Source organism: Sinohyriopsis cumingii, chromosome 10 (assembly GCF_028554795.1).
Source record: "Sinohyriopsis cumingii isolate HCF-2022 chromosome 10, ASM2855479v2, whole genome shotgun sequence".
Taxonomy (NCBI): Eukaryota; Metazoa; Mollusca; class Bivalvia; order Unionida; family Unionidae; genus Sinohyriopsis; species Sinohyriopsis cumingii.
In genome coordinates, this window is record NC_142970.1 from 104072718 (window position 1) to 104100074 (window position 27357).

Sequence of the window (27357 nt, forward strand, 5' to 3'; positions counted from 1 at the left end):
TTTAAAATAAAATAGAACTTGTTTATGAAGGTTGCTACAAATTCTGAAACATGGTCAGAATTTAGATCAACACCTGGTGTTTACGAAAGAATGATTCAGGTCATCTGATTTTCTGGAAAAATATAACCAGTGAATAAATTTACATTATAATAGCATATAATAGAATTAAAATTTAAAACTGACAAACAATTAAATTAAAAAAAATATGGATTAAATCAGATATATGTAACAAAACTAACTTTCTAAGTTTTTACATTCTTATCAAGACAACTTTTTTCTGTCAAACAGATGTCTTAAATAAAGTGCAGTGATCTTGATGTTGTGTTTGTTTTGCAATTTGCCTATGAGACTTTAATTGCTAAACAATTTCCATTTTCTTGTAAAGCCATCAATTTATATCATGTTGGCTATTAGGAACTAGTGCACATACTAACTGACTTGTTAGCAAGTAATAGCAGCAGACAACAGAGTAAGAATGTTGCTACTTGGCAGGTGCTTGGTGATAGATTATTGACAAAAGTTACAAACTGTCATCTTTTTCATCAAAATCACTTCATTACATATTTCTGGATATAACCACTCTGGTGGCCTAGTGGTTAGAGCATCTGCCTCGGATGCAGTAGTTTATGGGTTTGATCCCGAGCTGATTCATACCAAAGACTTACAAAAATGGTACTAACAGCTGCCTCATTTGGTGCTCACCATTAAGAGGTTAATGTTAGGACTCGTCAAGCTGGTGTCAGGATAATGTGACTGGGTGGGACATCATGCTACATGTCTGCGGCATGATGCCCCAGTGCTTGACATCACTATAAACTGCCACACTGTAGACATCGTAGCGATATGACTGACATTTTTTTTAAAGCTACATTAAAAAATCCAGATCTCACACACGCACATTTCTGGATATAAAAATTGTTATGCTATGCTCTTAAAAATCTCTCACTTCTAAGTGAAGTCTGCTGAGAAAGTTACAGAAGTGTATTATTTCGTATATTTCACATATTTTGTTGTTGTAATGGTATCACGGTACCAATTGTTTTTCCATATACCTCAATGCTAATGTTCTGTGAAATAAATATACTTTCTGTCCTACTTGGGCATGCATGTCACACACTGCCATATAAAACAATGCTAGATTGTCAATTTGACAATGACATAACCAGGTACTCCATTGCATTTAAGAGAGATAACTCTACTGGAACTAGACAGGGGTAAGAGTTATCTAGTCACAACAAGCACATTTTCAGCCATGTGTACCATATTTAAAAAAAAATCATAAAAAATACAAAATATGATCTAGATAGAAATTAACACAAACTCACATGTTGCCAAGAGGCTCAACATTTTTTTAAGCCAAACAGAAAGTACAACTCTTACATAATGCACCAATCACAGCTAGTGTTGTTCTTTAATTCTGAATACAATGTTCCATACACCTTAAGCTCCGCCCACCTGGACTTGTGCAATTGGTACCGTTATACCATAATATGTTTATGTACAGTACCATGTAATTCTTACTGATAGCACTGATGATAAAACTTGAGAAAGAATTATGTCATACATGTCATTATATTCTTTATGCTTCATAGCCATTTGTTATGGGCTGTTTTGCCTTGGCATTGACCTCCATGTATGCAAATTAACTTTTGTTTGATATGCAAGACATTATATATATAATGGCGCAACATGAATTCTGAATGGGGCCAATAACTTTCCAAATATACCAATGGCATATTGTAGGTTGAGCACTGGGTGTGTATGTATAGACTCAGGAAAATGCAGCGGTTGCTGTACACAGGGTCCACAACAGTTGAACCTCTTATTACTGATTTCTCTTTCTGTCCATCTGGAAGTTTTTTAATATTAGCAAATGTGTTACACATTCTGGATAGACCAGATCTTTGTGCCAGTGATGACCACTTAGATATGAAGGAAGGATGCATTTATACCCCACAATATTGACATAAGCAATGCAAATTTTCTCTTTGGGCCTGTTCTGCTGGGTGTGAATTCAGCTCAGCACATATGTGCTTGTAGAGAAGTGTTTTACAGACTGATGAGGGTATATGTAGACTGATTTAAGCTGCTCAGTTTTAAGGATTTCACATTTAACTTGGCAGTAAATGATAACCACTCCTTATAAGCAAATGTACATCACAAAAGATGTTTTTCAAACATGTTTGTGACTTTTTTGTCTGGAAATTTTCTCAAGATAAATGAAAGTATTACAATCCAGTGGAAACTGTCTTGGTATGCTCTCCCTTCTTCACGAATAACTTTAAGTTGTCTGCAGCATAGGCAACATGGCTTGAGTTGTCTGTAGCATAGGCAACATGGCTTGCTGTTGCCATTGTGAGAACATTGTCATAATCAGAATGTCTGCACCATAGGCAACATTGCTTGCTGCTACCATTGTGAGAACATTGTCATAATCAGAATGTCTGCACCATAGGCAACATTGCTTGCTGTTACCATTGTGAGAACATTGTCATAATCGGAATGTCTATACGATAGGCAACATGGCTTGCTGTTACCGTTGTGAGAACATTGTCATAATTGGAATGTCTGCACCATAGGCAACATGGCTTGCTGTTATCATTGTGAGAACATTGTCATAATTGGAATGTCTGTACCATAGGCAACATTGCTTGCTGTTACCATTGTGAGAACATTGTCATAATCGGAATGTCTGCACCATAGGCAACATGGCTTGCTGTTACCATTGTGAGAACAATGTCATAATCGGAATGTCTGCACCATAGGCAACATGGCTTGCTGTTACCAATGTGAGAACATTGTCATAATCGGAATGTCTGCAGCATAGGCAACATGGCTTTCTGTTACCATTGTGAGAACATTGTCATAATCAGAATGTCTGCACCATAGGCAACATGGCTTTCTGTTACCATTGTGAGAACATTGTCATAATCAGAATGTCTGCACCATAGGCAACATGGCTTGCTGTTACCGTTGTGAGAACATTGTCATAATCAGAATGTCTGCAGCATAGGCAACATGGCTTGCTGTTACCATTGTGAGAACAATGTCATAATCGTAATGTCTGCACCATAGGCAACATTGCTTGCTGTTACCATTGTGAGAACTCTGTTATAATCAGAATGTCTGCAGCCAGTTTAAAAATCTTATTGCCGCTACTGTTTCCAACCAATAAGTCATATTGTCATGGTGTTCTCACTTCTTGTGATGTGTGGTTGATCCCAAATGACAATTGTTACCCCTGGACATCTGATATGAATACCATAGCGGCGCTATTGAAAACCTTGTCAATACTTCTCCTGAATGGATTGTCACATTCATGTTGTAGCTTTTGAATGGAAGTCTAATGGTATGTGGATTTCAGCAGGAGACTCCTTTAATTTATGATTGACCCTTAATGAAATGGTCCTGTGCAGGCATCCAATATGGACACCACTGTACCCTTCTCAAAAGCTTCAAATGCATATTCATCTAGGTTGGCATCTGTGCATAATAAAAAAAAAGTAGCGTTACATTGAGGTTTGAAGAATAAGTATAAGAATAATTCAGCTTTTCAAACTAATACAGGAAAAGCTGTTAGTTTGGATTAGAAGCTTTAATCCATTTAATAAAATCAATAGCATAAATGTTGTAAATGTATTCATTCCTTAATCAATATGTTGTATGAGCAGGTAGGAGTTAAGGCTTTAAATTTAAAGAATTGATTTTTTTTCAGCAAAATTTTTATAATTACTGTAAAGCATACAAGGGTAAAATGGCATGAAATATAACTTTTAGTTTATATTGTCATTTGAGGCTAATTATGTACAAAAGATTTTCTGCAGAATCATTAAAAACATAACTGTCACTGTTGGACAAGATGCTTTAACTTTTATTTGCCCTTAGTTTTTGCTTGCCTCTGGCAATCAGGCAACTGTTAATGTTGAGCCCTGCATGCACAGTTAAAATTCAAGACAAAAGTATAGTAAAATTGAACTTGAGTTGTCCGACAACTTCAACATCAGTGATTACTTTTACCTGTAGTTCATATCTAAATTATTCCTTTGTCTTAGGCCTCAAGACAAATTAGAAGCATCAAAAGTTATAACAAAAGATTTGAGCCTGCAGTGCATCAAGGTTTTGAAGTTCTACCATGCTTTTCGGTATCTTGAAATCAGTTTATAAAGGACTTTTATTCTTATGGACTTTTCAGATGCCAATGAAGATATGGATATCTCACCCAGCAGTAGTCCTTCAAGCTCTCGGCCTTCCAGCTGTACGGACACACCTCAGTTGCAAGCAGGGAGCACACCAGTTACAACAATGAACCAAAGCACCATTTCAACTGCAGCGGGGAACACACCCTCCTCAACATCCAATCTCAACATCTCAAGTATTCCCCGACTGATCACACAGCTGAGTGGAGGGCAGAATAACCAGGAGCTTACTCAGAAGGGTAAATCATTCGGCCCCTATAATATTAATGATTTCAACAGCTACAGAATAAAACCTTTCTTTTAACAAAAAATAATTCTAGAAACATTAAATTTTGTTCTTTATATAAAGTTTGAATTTATAAAGGAAATGCATGTGTACTTTTTTAGTACATGTCTGCTAAGTATTCTGGATTTTAAAATTCCTGTTAACTTTGGGATTTTGTAAAGTTTTTAATTTGTATGTATTTTCTAAAGCACTTGATAGTGTTAGTCATACATGCCATGAATCTTGCTTTCTTGCTACTCTTCAGTGGGCCTGGGTCTCAAGCAAAGACATTGTGTGTTAACATTTTGGTTTTAAAGTTTTTTTAATTTGCTTATATTTCCTAAACATGATTTTTATCATTCATTGGTTGCATTATTATATACCTAAGGCAACTCTCTGTTTGTATCCACTCTTTACCCCCAAGAAAATAATTTGTTAAGGTTTTGGTTCAAGTCTTTTTCATTTACTTGCATTTCATTAACTCCTTGATTGAGTTTATTCAAAACTAAATTGAATTGTTATGAAATTGTCATATATGACATATGCTTGCCCATTTAATCTTGGGTTTAAGGTGATATTTATTTCGGCTAATGATTTTGTAAGCCCACCATATGCTGGAGAGTATTACCGTGTTCACTGTACAAGTTTGGGACACCATAAAATAATTTCTAAAGTAATTTTTTATGCACTCTGTGTTCTAGGATCTTTGGGGTTTTTCCTCATAATTTTTGGGACATCTTTTGAGTCATATTGATGCTTAGCTGGTAAAATGGTTAATTTGGATATAAATTGTAGGATTCAAAAATGAAATCTTTCAAAATTTGCATGTCCAAATATGCACTCAGACTTAAATTTCAGTAAAAATATCCATGTTTTTCATATCAGTCCTCCTAATGGCAGACTTTCGAAGAACAAAATTTTATAAATCTAGGTTCAATATTGGAAATTCTTAAGGTTGGCAGTAAGTACAAAATAATTTTAAAACAAATATTTTTATACTGTCATGCCACTATTCTGATTAAGAAATGCATTTTGACTATAGCATGCACTGTGTTTATCAGTTTTATTATGGTATTCATTACAAATACTAATATCTACTTGAAATATTACTTGCCGCAGAGTGAAGTGTCCATGAATGTTGTTTATTCTCAGGTTTTTACTATTAAGTATTTTGCTTTCATTTTTGTCCAGACAACTCCTATTTGTAATATATTTTGTGTTTTGCTCTACACAGCATTTGATGCAATAAAAAAATCTGATTTAGATTTCTATTTGCTGTTTTCAAAAGCCAGGTCTAATTCCCAAAGTAATATTTCCTTTGTTATGTGCCAGTGCAAAGCCCTTAGCTTGTACTGGCAGTACTTGCTTTGTTTTCCAACCCTCAAACTGAGCCATGAATTATATACTTGCTGAGTGCTAAGTAGTCCTATATTCGTTGGAGCTTACTTAAACTTTGGGACTTCTGGGATCATGCAGCACAATTGAAATCCAGTCAATTGTGTCATATGCTTTAATGGATTTCATAGAATACATGCTCAAACTGTCACTTGCAGAGTCTTAACTGTTCTATTGTTTCAATTTATTTTCAAAATTCCTTTAAATATCGTTAAAAAGCAGCCAAAGTTAGCTTCTGTAGGTCAGCCTATTTTGAATAACAAAAATATTGGCATACTTATAAAATACAAAGTTGTCTTCCAGGTTTGGTTCACGTTGTGTTTGATTGCCTAAGTTGGAATGATGGATTTATTTCTCACTTTCTAGGTGTGTTTAGTCACCACCCAAACTTTTGTTTGGCACCTTGCTATCATAATTGTTACAAACAAGCATTGATATCTGCAGGATACAACGGCATACCCAACATTAAGAATACTTAAGCAACTGCTAGCAAAAAATATTGTCGTTAGCACTCATAGTGAATGTAGTTTATAATGAAAACAATTTTTGTGAAATACTGTTATGTTGTTAACCTGTATAATACACTAAGGTTATTTTGCACCATACATGTCATGCATAAATTGCCAATGCCTTAAAGAAGTGGCTATCTTTCTTTCTCTCTTTCTCTCTCTCTCTCTCTCTCTCTCTCTTATGTGTGTGTTGATTAGGATTTTTAATGTAGCTTTAACAATTTTTCAGTCATATTGCTTTGATGTCTGCAGTATGGCAGTTTATAATCATGTCTAGCACTGGGGCATCATGTTGCAGACATCTAGCATGATGTCCCACCCACTCACATTATCCTGACACCAGGCCAACCAGTCCTAACACTAACCTCTTAATGCTTAGCGCCTGGCGAGCCAGGTGTTAATAGTCTTTGGTATGACTTGGCTGGGATTCGAACCCATGACCTCCTGCTTCCTAGGCGGATGCTCTAACCAGTTCTAGGCCACTGGAGTGGTATCTCTCTTTGTGATTTTGTTGGATGCAATTTTCAGTTTGATAACATGTTGATACCCTTGAGGAGAACCAAACAATTTATACATCTTGACATCAACAAACAATATGTCAATGTTTTTACTTAGCACAAGTGATACACACTATAGATTTGTATGTTCCATCATAACATAGATTTTGGATAGGGGATACATTTCTTTTGCAAATAAATTGCTTATGGAGAATAAAAGGTAAAAATAACAGTACATAGTTAGTCATTCTGTGTGCTATCAGTTAAGTATTCAGTTTATGTACTTTATTGTAACATGCTTGGGGGAGGGTAGCAAATTCAACTCAATATGTTTCGTCTTCTTAAGTTTTGGGATATAGAATCTAGGTAACAGAAAGTTGAACTGTAAGTTGTTGGACAGGAAATAAATTGTTTATTTTATCTCATCCCATGGTGTACTGTAAATAAGGTTCGCTGTGATTTTCTCCATCTGTCTGTCCATCTTTTACTAATTTCATTTTTGCACAATAACTCCAGTTGTTCACCATCTACACATGACAAACTTTGCAGGCAGCTTGCACATGGGTTAAGGAAGAACCCTATACATTTTCTGAGTCAAAAACTCAAAAGACAGTGCCACTGTGATTGAAATAAAAGTTTCCTGTCAGATACATTTTCCAGACACATTAAAGAAGAAGCTATTCTGCCTCATAAATCTAGAAATCATAGAAATAGAAACATTTCCTTTCACATCTATATGCCATATAGACAAAGGGAAGAAACCATTCCACATTACCTCCCTTCACCACTGCTCTGTGATTACACATCAACTGGTTGTTTACAAATTTAAACTTTCATTGCATTATGATGATCATCATCCACGTTCCCTCTTGAGTCCTTGAAGATTTTTTTATTTTTTATGTATGCATTAGTCAGTGTAGTATATCTTTTAAGGCTTATGCATATGATTGGTAGTCTTATTTGTAATGTTAATTTGTTGAATACATCAGTACATGGGCTGTATTTTGTAGCATAAACACCAGCTGAATATTTTGTTATTAAGGGTGCTGTTGTTTTAAGCTCTGCTTATACACGAGAAGAACTAATGGGATAGTCTGTTGTCCGTCATCTGATGTCTTTTGTTCCCATACGTTTTATTGCTACTTATCCTGAACTACTTGGAGGATTGCTATTTAACTTTACCCACACATTCAACCCATGGTGCAGTCCTATATGAAAATGGTGTTACTTGCACATCTTATAATAGCTATTCCTTACAGTTAAATCAACATGGGGTTTTTGCTAAAGAACGTTTTATGATGTCCAGTTGGTCCTGGCTCTGCAGGTCATAGATCAGGAGAGCTGCTGGGATGGTCTGTTGTCCATCATCTGTCCAACTATTAGCACAAATTGCTATTCCTCTTAAACTACTAGGAGGATTGTCATGAAACTTGAAAAATATTTATCACCTAGTCTAGTTGGTCCTAGATGAAAATTGTGTTAGTCTATCCAATATGGCCACAGCAGTGGCCATCTTGAACATCTTTTATCACTGCTCTTTCTGAATGGATGTATTATCATTGAGGTTTATTCCAAACAACTAATTGATATTTTTTTGGTCTTCAGTGAACATGGTGCTGCTCAGATATTCGAGAGATTCCGTTACACCCATTTTGACCAGTAAATTTGTCCTTGTAGCAGGAACATACTAGACTGTTGGTATTCATGTGCTAACAAAGTGCAAAATGTGTTTTTAAGACTTGAAAGTTAACTTTCTGAAATTGCAGTCTGTCAGAATCTGATCTGTTCTTTTCATGCAGTTATAGTCCCGTATACTCGCTGACTTTAATCAGTCACTTACAAAAGCAACAGTGGATTCAGGTGGTGCAATAGTATATATACGTATGTTATAATTATGCCTTCCAAGTCTGATGGATTCAGGTGGTGTAATAGCATATATACATATGTTATAATTATGCCTTCCAAGTCTGATGGATTCAGGTGGTGTAATAGCATATATACATATGTTATAATTATGCCTTCCAAGTCTGATGGATTCAGGTGTTGTAATAGTATATCTACATATGTTATAATTATGCCTTCCAAATCTGATGGATTCAGGTGGTGTAATAGTATATATACATATGTTATAATTATGCCTTCCAAGTCTGACAAAAGAGACAATTTACAGCTAAGGCTGGAGTTCCCAGATTACTGAAACATAGTATTGGCTTGTTGCTGCAGCTTAGCAAGTGAGAGATCCTAGAAGCCAGCGTCATCATGTCTAGTTGCTGTGAAAACAATGCTTGAAGCAATCAGAAATACATTGAATCTCCACTGGTGCTGTTGTGACTAAATGTCCATTTGCAGCACAGTACAAACTAAAACAATCCTATTTCCACTTTATAGATGTTAATGCAAGCTTTAATTTCTTTCTGTTGAATACAAATTATTAACCATATTTGTTTACAGAAGGACTGGCTTTGTTTATTTGGATTTTGCTGCTTTCTCTTTATGGATCACACTAAGTCACACAATTTTAGCCATGCGGAAGGTGAAGGCTGTCACTTGAACCAAGCCACTAAAATTTAATGCATGTAAACACTTGAACTATATGCTTTATTAAGTGAACTCGGAACTGAAGTTGTTGTGTATAGATTTAGTTGGTAACTGAAAGGAAGATACTGGAATGGGGTTTTATAATCTGAGTTTCCTCTGACCCTTCCCACCCCATTTTAGATATTTTGACATTTATGTTGGGGTATGGAATCAGAGACAATTGGGAATCAAAAAGTTGGAATTTGTCACCACCAGGAGAAAGCCAGATTCATGAAGTATTGAGCACTTGTCTGCGATGTTTTTTTTTGGTACCAGGTAATTACCGCATTGACATGTAGTCAGTTTGATGAAGATAGTTTTCTTCAGGTTACTGCGAGAGCAACAGGTTTATGGTCATTGTTTTGTGAACAAATATGTTAAGAAATTGAGTATGCTTTAGTTCTTTTTACAAACATGTGATTTTCATTTAATATTTTTGAATGTTTTGTACAAAAACATTGGAAAGGGGTTTATTGTTGATATAATGGGACTATTGGACCTCTGATATCGTGGACATGTAGGTTGCAAAGATTTGTTTAGTCATATGACTAGCAATGCAGATTGAGTACCAGATAATGTTTCATCAGCTTTTTTTTTCTTCTTTCGTCCTGTCTATCAGCCAAAAATAAAGACATAGCAAATATTATAATCTCAGTTTCTGAGAAACAAATCTTTCTATTGAATTCATGCATTTATGGCACAATGCAAGGTTGTTTAGGCCTGCTAGTTAGCAGATACTCTCTGCCTCCTCCGTGTTGTGGCATAGAATTCTAACATTTGTCAATAAATGTCAAAATATCTAAAATGAGGTGGGAAGAGGCAGAGGAAACTTGGACAAAGGATTACGCTACAGTCTTGTTGTTGATTTGTGATGTCTGCTATCAGCACAGCTGCCATAAAGGACAGAAACACATTTCATTTTCTTTTTCAAAAAATTGTAAAACTATATTTGATTGGTTTATAGAGGCACGGAACAAGCATTCCGCTGTACTTTACTACGCATTTAGTAAAGATGTTTTACAAATACTCACGTTTGAGCATGTGCCTGGAAAAAATTAAATTGGCTGACACTGAATACAATGGTGATTTCTTGCAACAAATACTGACTTCTGATAGCGATGATGATAATGATTTTGAAGGATTTGAGGGGGATGAAATTACTGGAGCTGGCAAAGTGTTAATGGAAGTACCTATGAGTGATTTTGAGCCAGGAATTGATGTGAAACTTGAGTCTGATGTACATGCTGGCTGGACAATAAAAGATGGCATGCCTGTCAACCCCGCATTCACTGGTAATTCAAAATTAAATGTCGAGATGGCGAATATTGAACCTATGGACTATTTAAGACTTTTTTTATGACGAGTTATTGCATCTGATAGTAGATCAAATAATTCATTATGCAGATCAGAGAGTTTATGGGGCAGACTTGAAGGAGAACAGTCGCATGAAGAAATGGCATCCTGTCACACCTGAGCAGCTAAAACTCTTATTTTTTGCATTGATTATAGCAATGGGTTTGGTACATAAATCTGATCTTGATTCCTACTGGGCTATTGTCTACCGCTCTGATGGCTTTGTGATTAGAACGTCCGCCTCGGAAGCAGAAGGTTGTGGGTTTTCCCCGGCTGAGTCATACCAAAGACTTACAAAAATGGTACTAACAGCTGCCTCGCTTGGCACTCTGCATTTAAGAGGTTAGTGTTAGGACTGGTCAGCCTGGTGTCAGGATAATGTGACTGGGTGGGACATCGTGCTACATGTCTGCAGCATGATGCCCCAGTGCTAGACATTACTGTAAACTGTCACATTGCAGACATTGTGGCAACATGACTGAAAAATTGTTAAAGCTTTGTTAAAAATCCAAATCACACACACAGCAAACAAATGAGTATGGGATAGATTTCTAGCTATTCGAAGCAATTTACACCTGGCAGACAATGAGAACAATCAAGGTGACCCTTTACACAAAATCTGTCCATTGATTGAAAAAACTGAAGCATTTTGCTGAGGTTTATTCACCAGTTATGAACCATAGTTTTGATGATATTAGAATCATTAACAAGTGAAAAAATTTCATCAACATTTACTACTGACTCTGGGGGCCTAAACATATCTTTGACATTCATGGAGTGGATGTTTACAAAACTGTTACCTTTCTTTACCTGTGATTTTCACAATTTAGATATAACATTGTGACTGACATTACATGTACATGGTTGAACTACTAAAGAATATAACATTTCTTAGATATATTTGAACTTTTCCATTTAAAACAAACAAAAATACAGATGAAATACAATCGTAACTTGTCAATTTACCAGTATTTGCACCTGTACATGCAAATATGTTAAACTTACACATGTGCCTTGTTTAGACATCCACCATCATTTTTTATATAGATTTTGTGTATCTGTTGTGTATATTTATTGAAATACTTGCAATTTAAACACTGTGCAGTTTTCTTTTCTTTTTCTCCTCAAACAATTCAGCACTGAGTGATCTTGTACTGCAAAACAATACAGCACTTTAAGGTTAAAACTTGATTTTCTTACTTGGTACAAAGTTAAACCATAGACTGATGATGTTGGCTGTAAAGCATTTGTACCAGTAAAATACGGCCTTGTTCCGACTTTTCTATCTTTGCTAGTACCAAGTGGAATCACCACATCCAGTATGGCTGTCATGAAAATCTTGTTATCAGTACATCTCCTGAATAGAGTTTTCACCAAAGACAACTTGTGACATCAAGCGGTCATTAAATGAAAATTTGGCCGATCTTACTTGCAGTATGGCCAGGTTGCAAATCTTGCTAATGTTATGTCTCCTTGATGAATGATCATATCAGTATTGTGCATTCATAAAAAGTCTTGTGCTAATGTCAAGTTTTTGATGTTTTAAATGAAAATGATACTAATTTAATATCCAGTATGATGTCACACCATGGTAACCATCTCAAAAATCTTATCATTGCTCCTTCAAAACAGAAAGTCATATCAACATGGGGTTTCCACTATAAAAATTTTTTTTGACATCTTGTTGGTCCCAAATTAAAAAGGTAGGAATCTGATATCTATTTTGAAACTGTGATTATTTATTACCGGAGATGGATTTCACACTCAGCAATTAAAGGAAAAGTAGTCTTGTCTTGAATTCCTGGAAATTCTTTTTTTACCAGTATTGTCAGTCACTTTGAGGCGCTCTTTCTAAGTAACCCCACTTTTCAACCTGGTAGGGGCCTCACTTTTTACATTTTTTCTTAAATCAACACTGATAGTGAGGGACATCTATAAGACCTGCGCTTTCTCTCCACAGCTCTCCAGACCCTTCAGAAGCTTCAGGACGTGTTATCACGGCAGATTGCTGCCCACCAGAGCACTTTAGGCAAGTCTTTATTTTATTTTTCAACATGGTTCATACAACCCTGAAAGCCCTTAACCCTTTACCTCATAGAGCATAGTTAGAAAATGCAGCGTGCTATAAATAGAACACCTGTTACCTATTCGACTCCATTCGCAAGTGTATGTTACGTTTAACAGCAATTTTAACCATTTTACATTATTGGTACACATCTATTATGTAAAGTCTGATTGTTATAGCTGTGTAATTATTTTTCACAGAAGAATCTTTTATGTGCTTTAAAACCTTTAGAGAACTCGTTCACTGTCAAGTCAATGAGACCACGTGAACAACTGTAGCTGCCATTTCTCATACTCAAAATTTACAAGTTTTTTGTCTGCGTCTACATCACTAAGTCATCTGAATTTGATAATTTATAAAAACTAATTGCTGCCTACATCAATATCATAGCCTTTACCTAAGTTATTGAAGCTTTCATAGAAGAAAACTTTGTAAGTACTGAGTGAAATCCACGACCTCCATTTTGGAGAGTGTAGATTACGAACCAGTTACTTTAAATAGCAGATGTCGACCAGAGCATAAACAGTGACCACATGATCTGACCTAATTGTCATTCACAGAAATGAATGTAGTGTTTAATAGGGGGTTTTCCCCGAAGGTGGCGGTACGAAAACCGGCTTAAAATGGCTGATGTTTACAGCAGACGTCAAAAGGTGCTTCCATGCGAATGGAGTAGAGACGTCAAACGGCACTTCCATGCGAATGGAGTAGAGGTGTCTAAAGGCGCTTGCATGAGGTAAAGGGTTAAATTTGAGGCATTTCCTTGAAAACTCCATGAATTTAAATTTTTAACAAATTGGTTTTGTTAAATCCCTGAATTTATTGAAAACCTTGAGTTTTGCATACAACTCCTTGAATGTATCTTAGGGAATGAAAATGTAAAAAACAGAATGAAATAAACGTTCTTTTAAATTCATTGTGTTTTTATAAATAAAATAAAAATACTGAGTAAAGAATAAATAAATAGAAAATTTGGTGGCTCAAAGGATGCACAACGTGACTAGTTACATAGTAGGATAGAGAAGGTTGAATTTCCGCAAGACAAAATTCTTGAAAGATTCCCGCACAGCATGATCTATTCATTGTGTGATCATGATAGGTTCAGCCAAGAATAATAAAGCATATCATCCCCAGTCCACCAATGGATACGTAAAGTTATCAAAAGAGTATTGTGATAAATGTTTGCTTATTATTTGGTGGGGAATATAGTACTGAACGTTATCATCAGTAATAAACTTTGCCATCACTTTCCAGTCCCAACTCACCTTTGTGTTGAATTTTACTGTTAGATGTCCCATCATTGAAAAGAGTGACCAAAAATACATATAATTGGACTTATCTTTTTGAAAATCATTTAAGTGAAAGATATTTTAAAAAGTTATATTTCAGAATGGACAGGCTTCATTTGGTAAAATTATTAGAAAATCTGTTAAGTAAAGCTTGGATAAATAGGACATAATATTGGTAACTTGAAATAACTTTATAAAATGAATTGAATATTTGGGGACAGCGTATTTTATTTAAATGGTTACCTTTTTCTTATGTGCCTTTAAGCACATGTCACAGAGATGCTTAATGTATATACTTGCTTATAAGATGAGTCTAACTGTAAACTGCACAGTCCAGATCTGCCATTGCATAATGCACTGGCAGATCTGGGTCTGTGCAGTTTGTTAGGAGTAATTAGCAGAACAAACACCGTAGACCCTGATCCACAGAGGCATTATGGTACAGCAGATCATGGTCTTTGTTGTTTCTTGCTTGCCTCAGCTTATAGGCAACTACATACATTACTGTGCAAAAATGATATCTCTTGATTACGCAGATGATCCTTATTACAGTTTTTACTCAAGTTTTGTAAACTGCTTTGTTTAAAATAGTTGTGTTTGTTTTATGCTAGGCTGTGAATTAATGGATTTTCTGAGGAAATTGATCTTGATAATTCACTGGAGTGAAATAGGATAAATGGTTTTTCATTGCCCATCAGTAGAGACTGATAACATTATGACCCAGACATTGGAAGTTATTCTTAGATGCTTATTCTAGCAGTAAGTATGGCTGCCTCCTGTTGAAAATGAACTAAGTTCAAGTCTGACAAAGGTAAAAATTAAAAACTGCTATTTTACTTTGAATTGGGAAGGAGAATGATGTTGCTGTTCATGGGGGCCAGTTAGAATTCTGCTGTTGTACATTGTCAGAGATGGTTCCAGCACTCACTCAGCACTTAAAAAAGAAGAAATGGTCTTATATTGAATTCCTTGAAATTCTTTTCAGATATTAGTGTCAGTCCCTTTGAGGGACTTGTGTTAGTGCAAAGCCCCATTCCCAGGTTTGATGATTGCTCAGATCTTTCTGTTTTGATGTAAGCTTGATGACAGTTAATGAACTGGATTAAATAATAGCATATTCCATATTGTAAAAAATCTGTAGTATTAAAATTTCCAGAGACTTAACTTTAAAATCGCAGGATGCAGAGCGCACATATCAGTGGCAGACATGCTGTTACATAGAACAGATGAGTATAGATTGAACTGTGCAAATGCTTTAATCATGTGTTTGAATTAACAATTTCCTTCTCTGTATTCATAGGTGTATACATACTTTATTCTGAAGTACTGAAAATCTTGATCCGATTTGTTACTGCACAGTAAAGGGGCTGATGTCAATTCTCTCATTGTAACCACAGTAAAGAGGCTGATGTCAACTCTTATTGTTACCACAGTAAAGGGGCTGATGTCAACTCTCTCATTGTAACGACAGTAAAGGGGCTGATGTCAATAATCTCATTGTAACCACAGTAATGGGGCTGATGTCAATAATCTCATTGTAACCATAGTAAAGGGGCTGATGTCAGTTCTCTCATTGTAACCACAGCAAAGGGGCTGATGTCAATTCTCTCATTGTAACCACAGTAAAGGGGCTGATGTCAATAATCTCATTGTAACCACAGTAAAGGGGCTGTTGTCAGTTCTTTCATTGTAACCACAGTAAAGGGGCTGATGTCAACTCTCAGTTACCACAGTAAAGGGGCTGATGTCAATAATCTCATTGTAACCACATTAAAGGGGCTGATGTCAATTCTCTCATTGTAACCACTGTAAAGGGGCTGATGTCAATTCTCTCATTGTAACCACTGTAAAGGGGCTGATGTCAATTCTCTCATTGTAACCACTGTCAAGGGGCTGATGTCAATTCTCTCATTGTAACCACTGTAAAGGGGCTGATGTCAGTTCTCTCCTTGTTACCTATGTAAAGGGGCTGATGTCAATAATCTCATTGTAACCACTGTAAAGGGGCTGATGTCAATTCTCTCATTGTAACCAGTGTAAAGGGGCTGATGTCAATTCTCTCATTATAACCACTGTAAAGGGCTGATGTCAGTTCTCTCACTGTAACCACTGTAAAGGGGCTGATGTCAATTCTCTCATTGTAACCATAGTAATGGGGCTGATGTCAGTTCTCTCATTGTAACCACTGTAAAGGGGCTGATGTCAATTTTCTCATTGTAACCACTGTAAAGGGGCTGATGTCAATAATCTCATTGTAACCACTGTAAAGGGGCTGATGTCAATAATCTCATTGTAACCACAGTAAAGGGGCTGATGTCAATTCTTTCATTGTAACCAGTGTAAAGGGGCTGATGTCAATTCTCTCATTGTAACCAGTGTAAAGGGGCTGATGTCAATTCTGTCACTGTAACCAGTGTAAAGGGGCTGATGTCAATTCTCTCATTGTAACCACTGTAAAGGGGCTGATGTCAGTTCTCTCATTGTAACCACTGTAAAGGGGCTGATGTCAATTTTCTCATTGTAACCACTGTAAAGGGGCTGATGTCAATAATCTCATTGTAACCACAGTAAAGAGGCTGATGTCAGTTCTCAAATTGTAACCACTGTAAAGGGGCTGATGTCAATTCTCTCATTGTAACCACAGTAAAGGGGCTGATGTCAACTCTCAGTTACCACAGTAAAGGGGCTGATGTCAAATCTCTCATTGTAACCACTGTAAAGGGGCTGATGTCAGTTCTCTCATTGTAACCACTGTAAAGGCACTGATGTCAATTCTCTCATTGTAACCACAGTAAAGGGGCTGATGTCAATTCTCATTGTAACCACTGTAAAGGGGCTGATGTCAATTCGGTCATTGTAACCACAGTTAAGGGGCTGATGTCAATTTGGTCATTGTAACCACAGTTAAGGGGCTGATGTCAATTCTCTCATTGTAACCACAGTTATGGGGCTGATGTCAATTCTCTTGTTGTGTAGTAAAAGATTAACCAGATGTTGAGGTCCTTGAGACCCATTGGTCAATAAATAATCTCCAGTGTCAACCATACCATTTTAGTGTCTATAATCTCCACTGTCAACCATACCATTTTAGTGTCAACAAAGACAACTGTTGAACCAGGGTTTGTTCAAGGTAATCTTAACCATTTTAGTGTCTATAATCTCCACTGTCAACCATACCATTTTAGTGTCAACAAAGACAACTGTTAACCATACCCTTTTAGTGTCAACAAAGACAACTGTTGAACCAGGGTTTGTTCAAGGTAATCTTAACCATTTTAGTGTCTATAATCTCCACTGTCAACCATACCATTTTAGTGTCAACAAAGACAACTGTTGAACCAGGGTTTGTTCAAGGTAATCTTAAATTGTAGCAATAATGTGTGCATTGATGTGTCCAAAGATTGGCCAGAGCACAAGGGTAGGGCGTGATCATGATGATCGTTGAATGATGTTCTTAAGAGTTGTGCCAATTGTTTGTGTGTCACCACCCATACAGTATAGTAATAGATTGGTTTTTGATTTGTTATGTAAATTAGAAATCAAATTTATCGTGAAAAATGTACAAAATGTATTCAAGCAGCATGTTTGAGTAGTTACTTACTACAGTCTACATGAGTCTTGTCAGGTAATTATGGTGACTACTTTTAATTTAAAGCCATTTACTGTCTTGTTTGTATAACTTTGATGACTCACATGCAGCTCTTGACAGCTATCAGCTATGATTTGGATCATTGGATTTCAGATTTATCTTGATTAAAGTTTTTTTTTCTCCAGCAGCAGGCCAGATGGTCCAGCAGCCAGCACCTGCCACACCGACAACAACAGTGGTGACATCTCCATTGCCTTCTAACATGCAGAGATCTCCATATCCATCTGGTCAAAACATGTCAAACTCTCATCCTCATCTAACAGTGTGCTCAGCTAACATCACCGTGCCCGTTGTTACATCATCCCACCCACCCATTGTGATCCCAGTATCCCAGGGTCCTAACTCGGGGTTACCTCCTCTTGGTCAGGCCCAGACTGTGTATGGGCGACTGGGACAGGCCCAGATCAGGGCATCCCAAATGCACGAGGAAGAAGTAGCAGGAGATGAAAGTCCTAGGTCCAGGAGTGGGGGAAAGTATGTATGCATTGCAGACTTATGTTGCTTTCATTTGTAGTCAGTCTTAGTATCATTATATAGGTTGAAAGATGTCATCGTACACAGGTAAATAATGGGACTAAACATGGTTCCTTTGGATACGCGATACATATTTTCGAACAGTATACATTTTGTCCACCCAGAACATTATAGTGCATAAATGCCCATTTTTGTGAGTATGAAATGGGCATATAGCAGGCATCTGCAGTTTTATAGAACTGCTGTGCCAGGTCTGCTCAATTATGGAGTGCTGCATGTCAAGTCATATACATCCCTTTAATTTATTTATTGTTTTTAGTACATACAATACAAAGTAATACATACTGCATGCCTTTACAAAGAGTCGGATGTGCCACTGTTTGCCAACACCTGACATTGTCCCCATCCTCATCCTATATGTGTACCAACATTCATCTGCTTCCACATGTTCCATGAGCTAAGTTGAAACTAGGTATATATTACTTTCATGAGATCAACATGTGCACATCATTCTGTCATCAAGCTCTGATTTGCATTTCCAGAGTTAATGCCCGTTTTTTGCATTAAATGATCTGTAACAACTTGTGTGGGTGCAGCTTGCCGCACAGCTTTTAATGAAATGCCCTGAGTCTTGGCAGGCGTTATTGACATAGGATATGCTTGTCATGCACTGGACCATATTTTCATAGTTATGCCCCTTTTGATTGAAATGTACGTACACCTGCATAAATGATTGTAATATTAAATGATAGATGATCTTAAGAAATCAAAGTTAATAAAGTTGATTACATGCATTTAATATAAACCAAGCTGATAATCATTTTTTACAGATTTATGCTCAGTAGACTTTGAGTTGCTGCCCTCTCATGTAAACACTCAGATTAACAGAAGCTTCAGAACTCAAATTACATTTGTGGGTCAGTGGAGCCAAACATTAATATGGTTGCCCTACTTTATTCCTCAAAGTAATCTTAAACGTCACTTGCATTTCATTGGTAGCTTATGACATTGACTGATGTTTTTACTAATGAAGACAGTTGGCATATGGCAGTCAAACTCTTCTGGAATGCTACATTCAGATTGGACAAAATATTATGGACCAAACAAGAAAAGGAGATAAAACTAAGACTTGTGAATGTTTGATGAAAATTTGTGAATTGTTTTCAATAGTATGTCTGCCAAGTTCAGAGAACAATACACAAATTAGCCAACTGCAGAAATTTACGAGTTGTCTGTAGTGTGTGATGATGATAAGGAATTTGGTCAATCTAAGGTGATCTTAAATATGATTGGCTGAGCATGTTGCCACTCTAGAGTAGGCTTGTACAAGTTCCTCCTGGGTACAGGCTGGATAAGTAATTTAAAAAAAAAAGTCAAACCCTATAATGCAAATAAGTGGATAAAACTATGTCACAGGCCATAATGGAGACTAGTTCTTTGTTCTGATTGACTTTTGAGCAAGATCTGCATCTATTAATTTTACATCTGAATAAACATCAACACTGAAGGAACTCTATTTCTGATCGTATTTCTGTCAATCTTAGAAAATAGGCACATTTTATTATGAACAGGGGGCCCCGAGTGGTCTAAAGCACTCTCCGTTACAGATCACTGCCATCTCACCTATGTCTGCGTGGGTTCGAGTCTCGGATTCAGCCAATGTGGGTATATGAGAAAGCTTGCCAGTAGCTTCTCGTGGGTCGGTGGTTCTTTCTGGGATTTTCCCGGGTTCTTTCTCCACCATGAATACTGACTGCCATGTATGGCCTATCGTGTGCTGAAAAATGGCGTTAAACCCTACAACAACAACAGCATTATTATGAACACGATCTGCACATATTAATGAGGTGCTCTTGCATTCTGTTGACTTGGCTCCTGACCACTTGAGAGACTATTTCTGACTGAAATTTAATCATCCTTGGTAAATATTGTCAAGATATTAGATGAATTTTTAATCAGTGAGACATTGCACGTGATTGTTTTTTAACCACTCTAGAGATGGTATTTTATTAACATGGTATTTATCCAACTTGGTAGGTCTATTATCAAGATCCTGGTTTTGTATGGTGACGTTTAGTGAAATTCATTAATATAAGGGTAACCCTGCATCTGATTGGCTGAGTTTATGTTACTCATCTAAGTGATATGAGTCCCACTTGGGCCTCATGCATTTTTAAGAAGTTTAAGACAAAATTTTGTCATATCATTAATGCTGTCAAAGTTTAATTACAACAGGGACCAATGATCTTAGATAAATAATATTAAGAATGAGTGAATCTCTTTTCAGCCGTAGCCCAGCCCCAAGTGATACAAGTTCACGAGATGCAGATATTGACCCTGAGACATTGTCCAAAGCAGCAGACTTTCAGAACCGGGAAAAAACTGACATTCTTTCTTCATTGCGTCAGTACTATAATGAGAATTTAATAGGTCATGTTGTAGGCTGGCAAGCAGAACATGCTGAAAGACAGGTATGTTTACAAATGTTAAATCATTTTTTTCCTGACTAGGGCTGATTAGGATTTGAATCCTCGCCCTTTCAGGCAAGAGTCTGGTATGGTAACCACTGAATGAAGGGCTTCAGTCTTTATTATTTGCTCTTATGACATGCAGGAGAACATTTCGGGTCTATTCAGCATAACCAGACTTCATTCAGTATATTCATTCATTGCATGCATGAAAATGAGTTTGTTTTCCTTTAATTTAGTCATGTAAATCTGTCTCCAAAAGCTTGTTACTATGGCTACATGAGCACCACTCAAGATAGGTTAACTAAATATGGATAGCACACACACACAAAACCTCCAGAAAGTTTCAAGCCATCTGCACATGCACAGTTGCCCAAGCTGGAGGTTTATTCAGGGAAGAAGAACTCTAGCTGTGCATGCCCAGTTTGGCAAGTGCTTCAAGCAGTCATATGTTCTAGCTTCTTCTGATGCTTTATATTAATACAGTTTTGCTGAAATGGCAAGTAGGATGGTAGTGGCTGATCAGAAATGTCAATGGAAAAACTTGTTTATGATAGATCACAGGAAGACTTTACATTATTTTCTTTGTGCCACTTATTTAATGGCAATGAAAATGGTCTGTGTGAGTGCATGTTGCAAGTCCTGCTTAGTAATACAATTCTTTTCCCACAACTGAATAGGTATCAATCTTGATGAAAGGTTGTCATGTGGTGGAACTGTGCTGCCTTTACTAGCCAAAGGCTTATTGGCCCACATCGACTGACAGATAACATGAGAAAGTATCACTTGGGAATTAAATCTGACGTGGAAAATGAAATCAAATCAAATAAAAATGTACCGCTTCAAACAGTATTTATACAGCAAAACAGCCAATCAAAACACAGGTTGTTTGGGCTTGAACACAATTGGAAGTAATCAGTATGCTTGTTTGTAAACACCACAGTAAACGTCATCGATAGACACTTCAGTTTGCAGTTTGTAATGTTTAATTTACCAGTAATATTTTCAAGTATTATTAAAATCCAAGTGAATTCGAGTATTGCATCATGAATACCGTTATATACGGTGCGTACCATAAATGCATTTCTGAATGGGAATAATGGCATTAAAATAAATTGAATTGGCAGCATTTTGTATTTCCTGCAAATGGAGAATCTCCAATATTACCCCTAGATTTATCAAATTGTTTTGGATATTGTGCTTTCAAGATAACAGAAGCTCTGCATGAATAAAAGTTTGCTGAAAAGTTGTCCTGAATAAACTTTTTCACATACTTTTCTCTCAGACTACAAATAAAAACAGTTGCTGTTATTATTATTATTATTATTATTGTCAATATTAAACACAACTTTCATATGTTGCCTATGTATCAACAGTTGATGCCAGTCAAGTTTTCTAGATGGTCTCTTATTCATGTTCTACCCAGAGCGACATGTGATATCTCTGTTTGGGAGCCAATGATGGTCAGTACAAACTGAATTTTATCACCATGAAAATGCATCAACCTATTAGTATGTGTGTATATATGTAGGAATTTGGAAATAAAGTAATTGGACATGTTGCTCTGAAGACTAACAGCCCATTATATACAACTTTAACTAGTTCTGTAAGCTTGAAACCAGAAACTAGATGTTCAGGAAGTACAGACTAACTATAGATTATTAGGAGATGTTCGTGGTCTTTTTTAATCATAAAGTGGTATGCTTAGTTCTAGTATATTGATAAGTAATTGAAATACTTCTGTTGTTTTTTATTTTAATTTTTTTATTTTAGGCTCAACGCTACTGTGAGGAAGGGCTAACTGTTGGAAGTTTAATGTGTAGTCAAGTTTCTGTAGAGTTGAAACGCTGTCGGTCACTCGTTAGAGTGGCAGAGATACAGTCTACGTTAAATGAACAAAGGTAATATTATAAATACAGTATTTACATGTTTATTGAGAGTACCAAAAGATTGTATTATTTTGTTTTGCCAGATCAAAGAGATGTAATGGGATGAAAGATGGTTATGTTTTTGTATTGTCACAGTTTGCTTACTATAATCGTGTCCTTATGGATGAAGCCTCATTTTGATGTTTCTAATTTTTGAAGTTCCATCATGTGTCTTGAGAGCCATTTCATATCTGATATAGTGTTATTAAAAATGTACTTTCAGGAGAGGAAATTCCAATTTACTTTCATACTGTTAAGGTAAAGATACCTGGTTAGTTTCATATGTGTCTGTGCTCAGCCACCTAAAAGTAGGGTGCCTATGCTAGTGGGAAACAAGAGCAGTAAGTTTTCTGCAGGGGGCAGCACTGATAGTGGTGTTGTCATCAGTAGTTATTGTTTTAAGTAAAGTTTTTCATTTTTCATTTGCTTATATTTCCTAAACCAAGTGCATGCATTTTCTAAACCTAATAGATCTTGATCATAGTTCGGTTGAACCATTATGAAAAACAAGGACAGTTTATTCCTAGGCATGGGGTCAAAGTCAAAGTAACAATTGGAGAATATTTGCCTTTAAGTTTTTCATTTGCTTATACTTTCTAAGCCTTTGGATGGCTTCTCTTCCTACTTGACATGAATCATTGAGAAGCGAAGAAGACTTGTTCCACATCTATGACCTTGGAATGTCTTGCTCAAAGAAAATGTGTTTTATGGTTTTGGTTAACAGATGTTTTTATTTGCTTATATTTTCTTAGCCCCTTGATAGTTTTCTCAGTACTTGGTATTAGTGTTGGGAATGAGTCGAAATTTCATAATCAAATATCAGTTACACCTACCAGTAGATAAATCAATTATTACTCTGCCGCATGACAGAAATGATCAAAGTAATGCATCAATTTTAGGTAGGGTCTAACTGATATATAGTGAAAATTTTGTAATAGGACTAAATTATTTAGGATTGTTGTTATATTTCTTTAAATAAAAGAAATTATCATAATTATTTTCATTTGTTTATAACAAGAACAGGTTAATAAAAAATTTTAAAAAAAAGAATTACCAAAATTGTGTTTATTTGTTTATAACAAGAACTAAGAACAAGTGAACAGGCAAAATCATATGTCGTGTAAATGATGTAATGACCAGATAGTAGGTATGTGACAAGAACCATTCAGTGATGATTATAATTAGATGATGAACTTAATTAACATAAACAGTGGTATTTTATGACTAGAAAGTCTAGAATTTTCAACTTGGAACTGAAGAGTCTTCAACATAATACATGTAGATATAACTGAGTCATTCAATCACCATTCGGAGTAAGGCAGTACAACTTCATTTTCTTATGGAGAAACACCATCCGATACACATTTTCTGGATTGAGCTGAGACTGCTTTTTATGTATAAGATTACCTGCCTGGCTGAAAATCCCCGCAGAATAAACACTCGATGCTGGCACCATAATGAATTTATGTAATTTTTCTGAATCCCATCTGAAACCATAAATGAATATAAAACATGTCTAACCTCCCCTTTACTCTAATTTTTTATTTTTATTTTATAATTGTATTACAGAACTTTTTTTTATATAAAAATGTAAGTAAATGCAGTGTGATTGACCCTTTAGCCTATATTATAATACAAAACAATATTTATTTATATGTTTGGTTCTTTTTATAAATAATATGGAAACATTTGCCAATAAAGTATCATAAAATCATAATATAATTGCTTTCGTTTAAGATCATGTACACGTCTTTTACTAACCACTGAACATGTGTTCTTTTTTTGCACAACTTGTAAATCACTTTTGTCAGGATAAGATTGTCTTTATTTGCTGGACAATCTCCCTTTTTCTGGAACCCAAAGTGGGCCCACACTTTTGATCATTTCTTACAGGAAATCCAAAAAGTTCACTTTCACTTTAGCTTGACATTTTTTTAAAAGTGGGTTGCTTCTATCACAGCTAAATTTTGTTTCAGAAATGCATGAAAAGCATGAATCTAACAGAATATTTTTCATATTTTCATTAATTTAGCATAGTCTTTACTACCATTTCTATAACTGTTATTAAATTATATATTTTGGGGTTATTCTGACTCGGCAGTAATAACTGAATAAATTTATCAGTACCATAAGGAAACTCAATCATGAAAAGTCATACTTAGTGAAACTGGTTGAATGAGTGATGCTTGAGTAACTTGATGAATTGAAACAAGCACTACTTAGTATTAATGATCATGATTGATCTGCACTGAGAATCTGTTTAGTGCCCATTTCTTTCTATACTCTGAACCTGTTGTATTGTCTTGTACCCATTTCGTTTTACACTGAGAATCTATGGTGTAGTCTTGTACCCATTTCTTTGTTCACTGAGAATTTGCTGTATAGTCTTTTACCCATTTCTCTGACCACCAAGAATCAGTTGTATGATCTTGTGCCCATTTCTTTGTTCATGGAGAATCTGCTGTTTACTCTTGTACCCATTTCTCTCTACACTGAAAATTGGTTGTGTAGTCTTGTGCTCATTGTTTTCTACACTAAGAAATTGTTGTATAGCCTCTTGCCTATTAATTTCTACACTGAGAATCTGTTGAATAATTTTGTCCATTTTTTCTACTCTGAGAATCTGTTGGATAGTCATGTGCCTATTACCTTCTACACTGAGAATCTGTTGTATAGTCTTGTGCCTGTTGCTTGCTACACTGAGAATCTGTTGTATAGTCTTGTGCCTGTTACTTGCTACACTGAGAATCTGTTGTATAGTCTTGTGCCTATTACTTGCTACACTGAGAATCTGTTGTATAGACTTGTTCCTATTTTTGCCTACACTGAGAATCTGTTGAATAATTTTGTCCATTTTTTTTCTACACTGAGAATATGTTGTATAGTCTTGTGCCTATTACTTTCTGCACTGAGAATCTGTTGTATAGTTTTGTGCCTATTACTTGCTACACTGTGAATCTGTTGTAGTCCTGTGCCCATTTTCTTCACTGAGAATCTGTTGTATAGTCTTATGCCTAATACTAGCTACACTGAGAATATGTTGTATAGTCTTGTGCCTATTACTTGCTACACTGAGAATCTGTTGTATAGTCTTGTGGCTATTACTTGCTACACTGAGAATCTGTTGTATAGTCTTGTGCCTGTTACTTGCTACACTGAGAATCTGTTGTAGTCCTGTGCCTATTACCTTGCTACACTGAGAATCTGTTGTATAGTCTTATGCCTATTACTTGCTACACTGAGAATCTGTTGTATAGTCTTGTGCCTATTACTTTCTACACTGAGAATCTGTTGTATAGTCTTGTGCCTATTACTTGCTGCACTGAGAATCTGTTGTATAGTCTTGTGCCTATTACTTGCTACACTGAGAATCTGTTGTATAGTCTTGTGCCTGTTACTTGCTACACTGAGAATCTGTTGTAGTCCTGTGCCTTTTACCTTGCTACACTGAGAATCTGTTGTATAGTCTTATGCCTATTACTTGCTACACTGAGAATCTGTTGTATAGTCTTGTGCCTATTACTTGCTACACTGAGAATCTGTTGTATAGTCTTGTGCCTATTACTTTCCACACTGAGAATCTGTTGTATAGTCTTGTGCCTATTACTTGCTACACTGAGAATCTGTTGTATAGTCTTGTGCCTATTACTAGCTACACTGAATCTTTTATAGTCTTGTACCCATTTCTTTCTGCACCAAGAATGTATTGTAAACTCTTGTGCCCATTCTACACTGATACTCTGTTTCAATGTCTTGTGCCCAGTTCTTTCTACACTGAGAATATATTGAGTAGTCTTTGAAAATACTTTGGTAAAAAAAACTGTACCAACCATGTTTAATCAGATCTGCCAACCTGCCTTAAGTCTTAACAAAAATGACCCTTAAGATATGGAAGGATTAAAACCAAAACTATGGAAATATGATTGTTGCTGTAAAATCCAAATAATTGGCTCATCTCTGTTTTGAATTTGGATCCAGGTTTCATCTTAGATTTAGTAGAATTAGTCCTGGAACCAGACTAACTTGAAAGTTGTACCTCAGATGCGCTAAACTGCACATATTTTTCTTGCAGTGTCTGCACAATAAAACTGTTGATTATATAATTTTTTATAAAAATGGTGTCCAGCAAGCTGTACATTTGAAGATGAGGGGGGAAATAAGACTTTTAAAAAGTGTTAATAATAAGCAAAGAAGAATAAAAAAGAATATTCAGGTTCTGGTGAATAAAAGCAGGAAGGGACACAATTATGTTTATTGTAAATTGCATATCAGTTTGATTATGTCTCAAGACAGGAGGCATGATTACTTTCATCATGTGAAAAGGAGTAAAATCCAAGAATTGCATCAAATTGAAAGATAGCAACGAGCCATTGAATTGCTTAGGGTTTGGAACTGAAATTTGCGCAACTGTACTTGTGGTGAATAAGGTCTATTTGTACGTCACAAACCTTTCAGTTGAACATAAGGTTTACTGTCACTGCATCACTCAGTTTTGAATCCTGAACTTTTTAAATCCATGTTTTCCAACTTTACATTAGCAGTACATGATTTTTTGTCACATCTTACTGAAAACTGTTCAGACTTGTGGAAAAATTCAACTGCCTTGCAGAGACTGAGTCTTGTTAAAGATGGCAGGTCTGTATTTAATAAACAGATTATCCATTCTTGGTGGGTTGATGCTAGTATATATGG

The 27357-nt window shown here is 36.0% G+C and overlaps 1 protein-coding gene across 3 annotated transcripts in view; it reads left to right on the forward strand.

The window, feature by feature from the left end:
- Window positions 1-27357, forward strand: part of LOC149790756 (WW domain-containing adapter protein with coiled-coil-like) — a 76526-nt gene that overhangs the window by 39064 nt on the left and 10105 nt on the right. Inside the window, exons 8-12 of one of the 3 annotated variants that reach the window (XM_089972821.1) lie at window positions 4193-4435; window positions 12753-12821; window positions 17921-18269; window positions 20557-20740; window positions 22511-22638. In XM_089972821.1, coding sequence (XP_089828947.1) covers window positions 4193-4435; window positions 12753-12821; window positions 17921-18269; window positions 20557-20740; window positions 22511-22638 — 973 coding nt within the window. The remainder of the gene's footprint in view (window positions 1-4192; window positions 4436-12752; window positions 12822-17920; window positions 18270-20556; window positions 20741-22510; window positions 22639-27357) is intronic. The other 2 variants (XM_089972822.1, XM_089972823.1) reach the window with 2 other exon arrangements.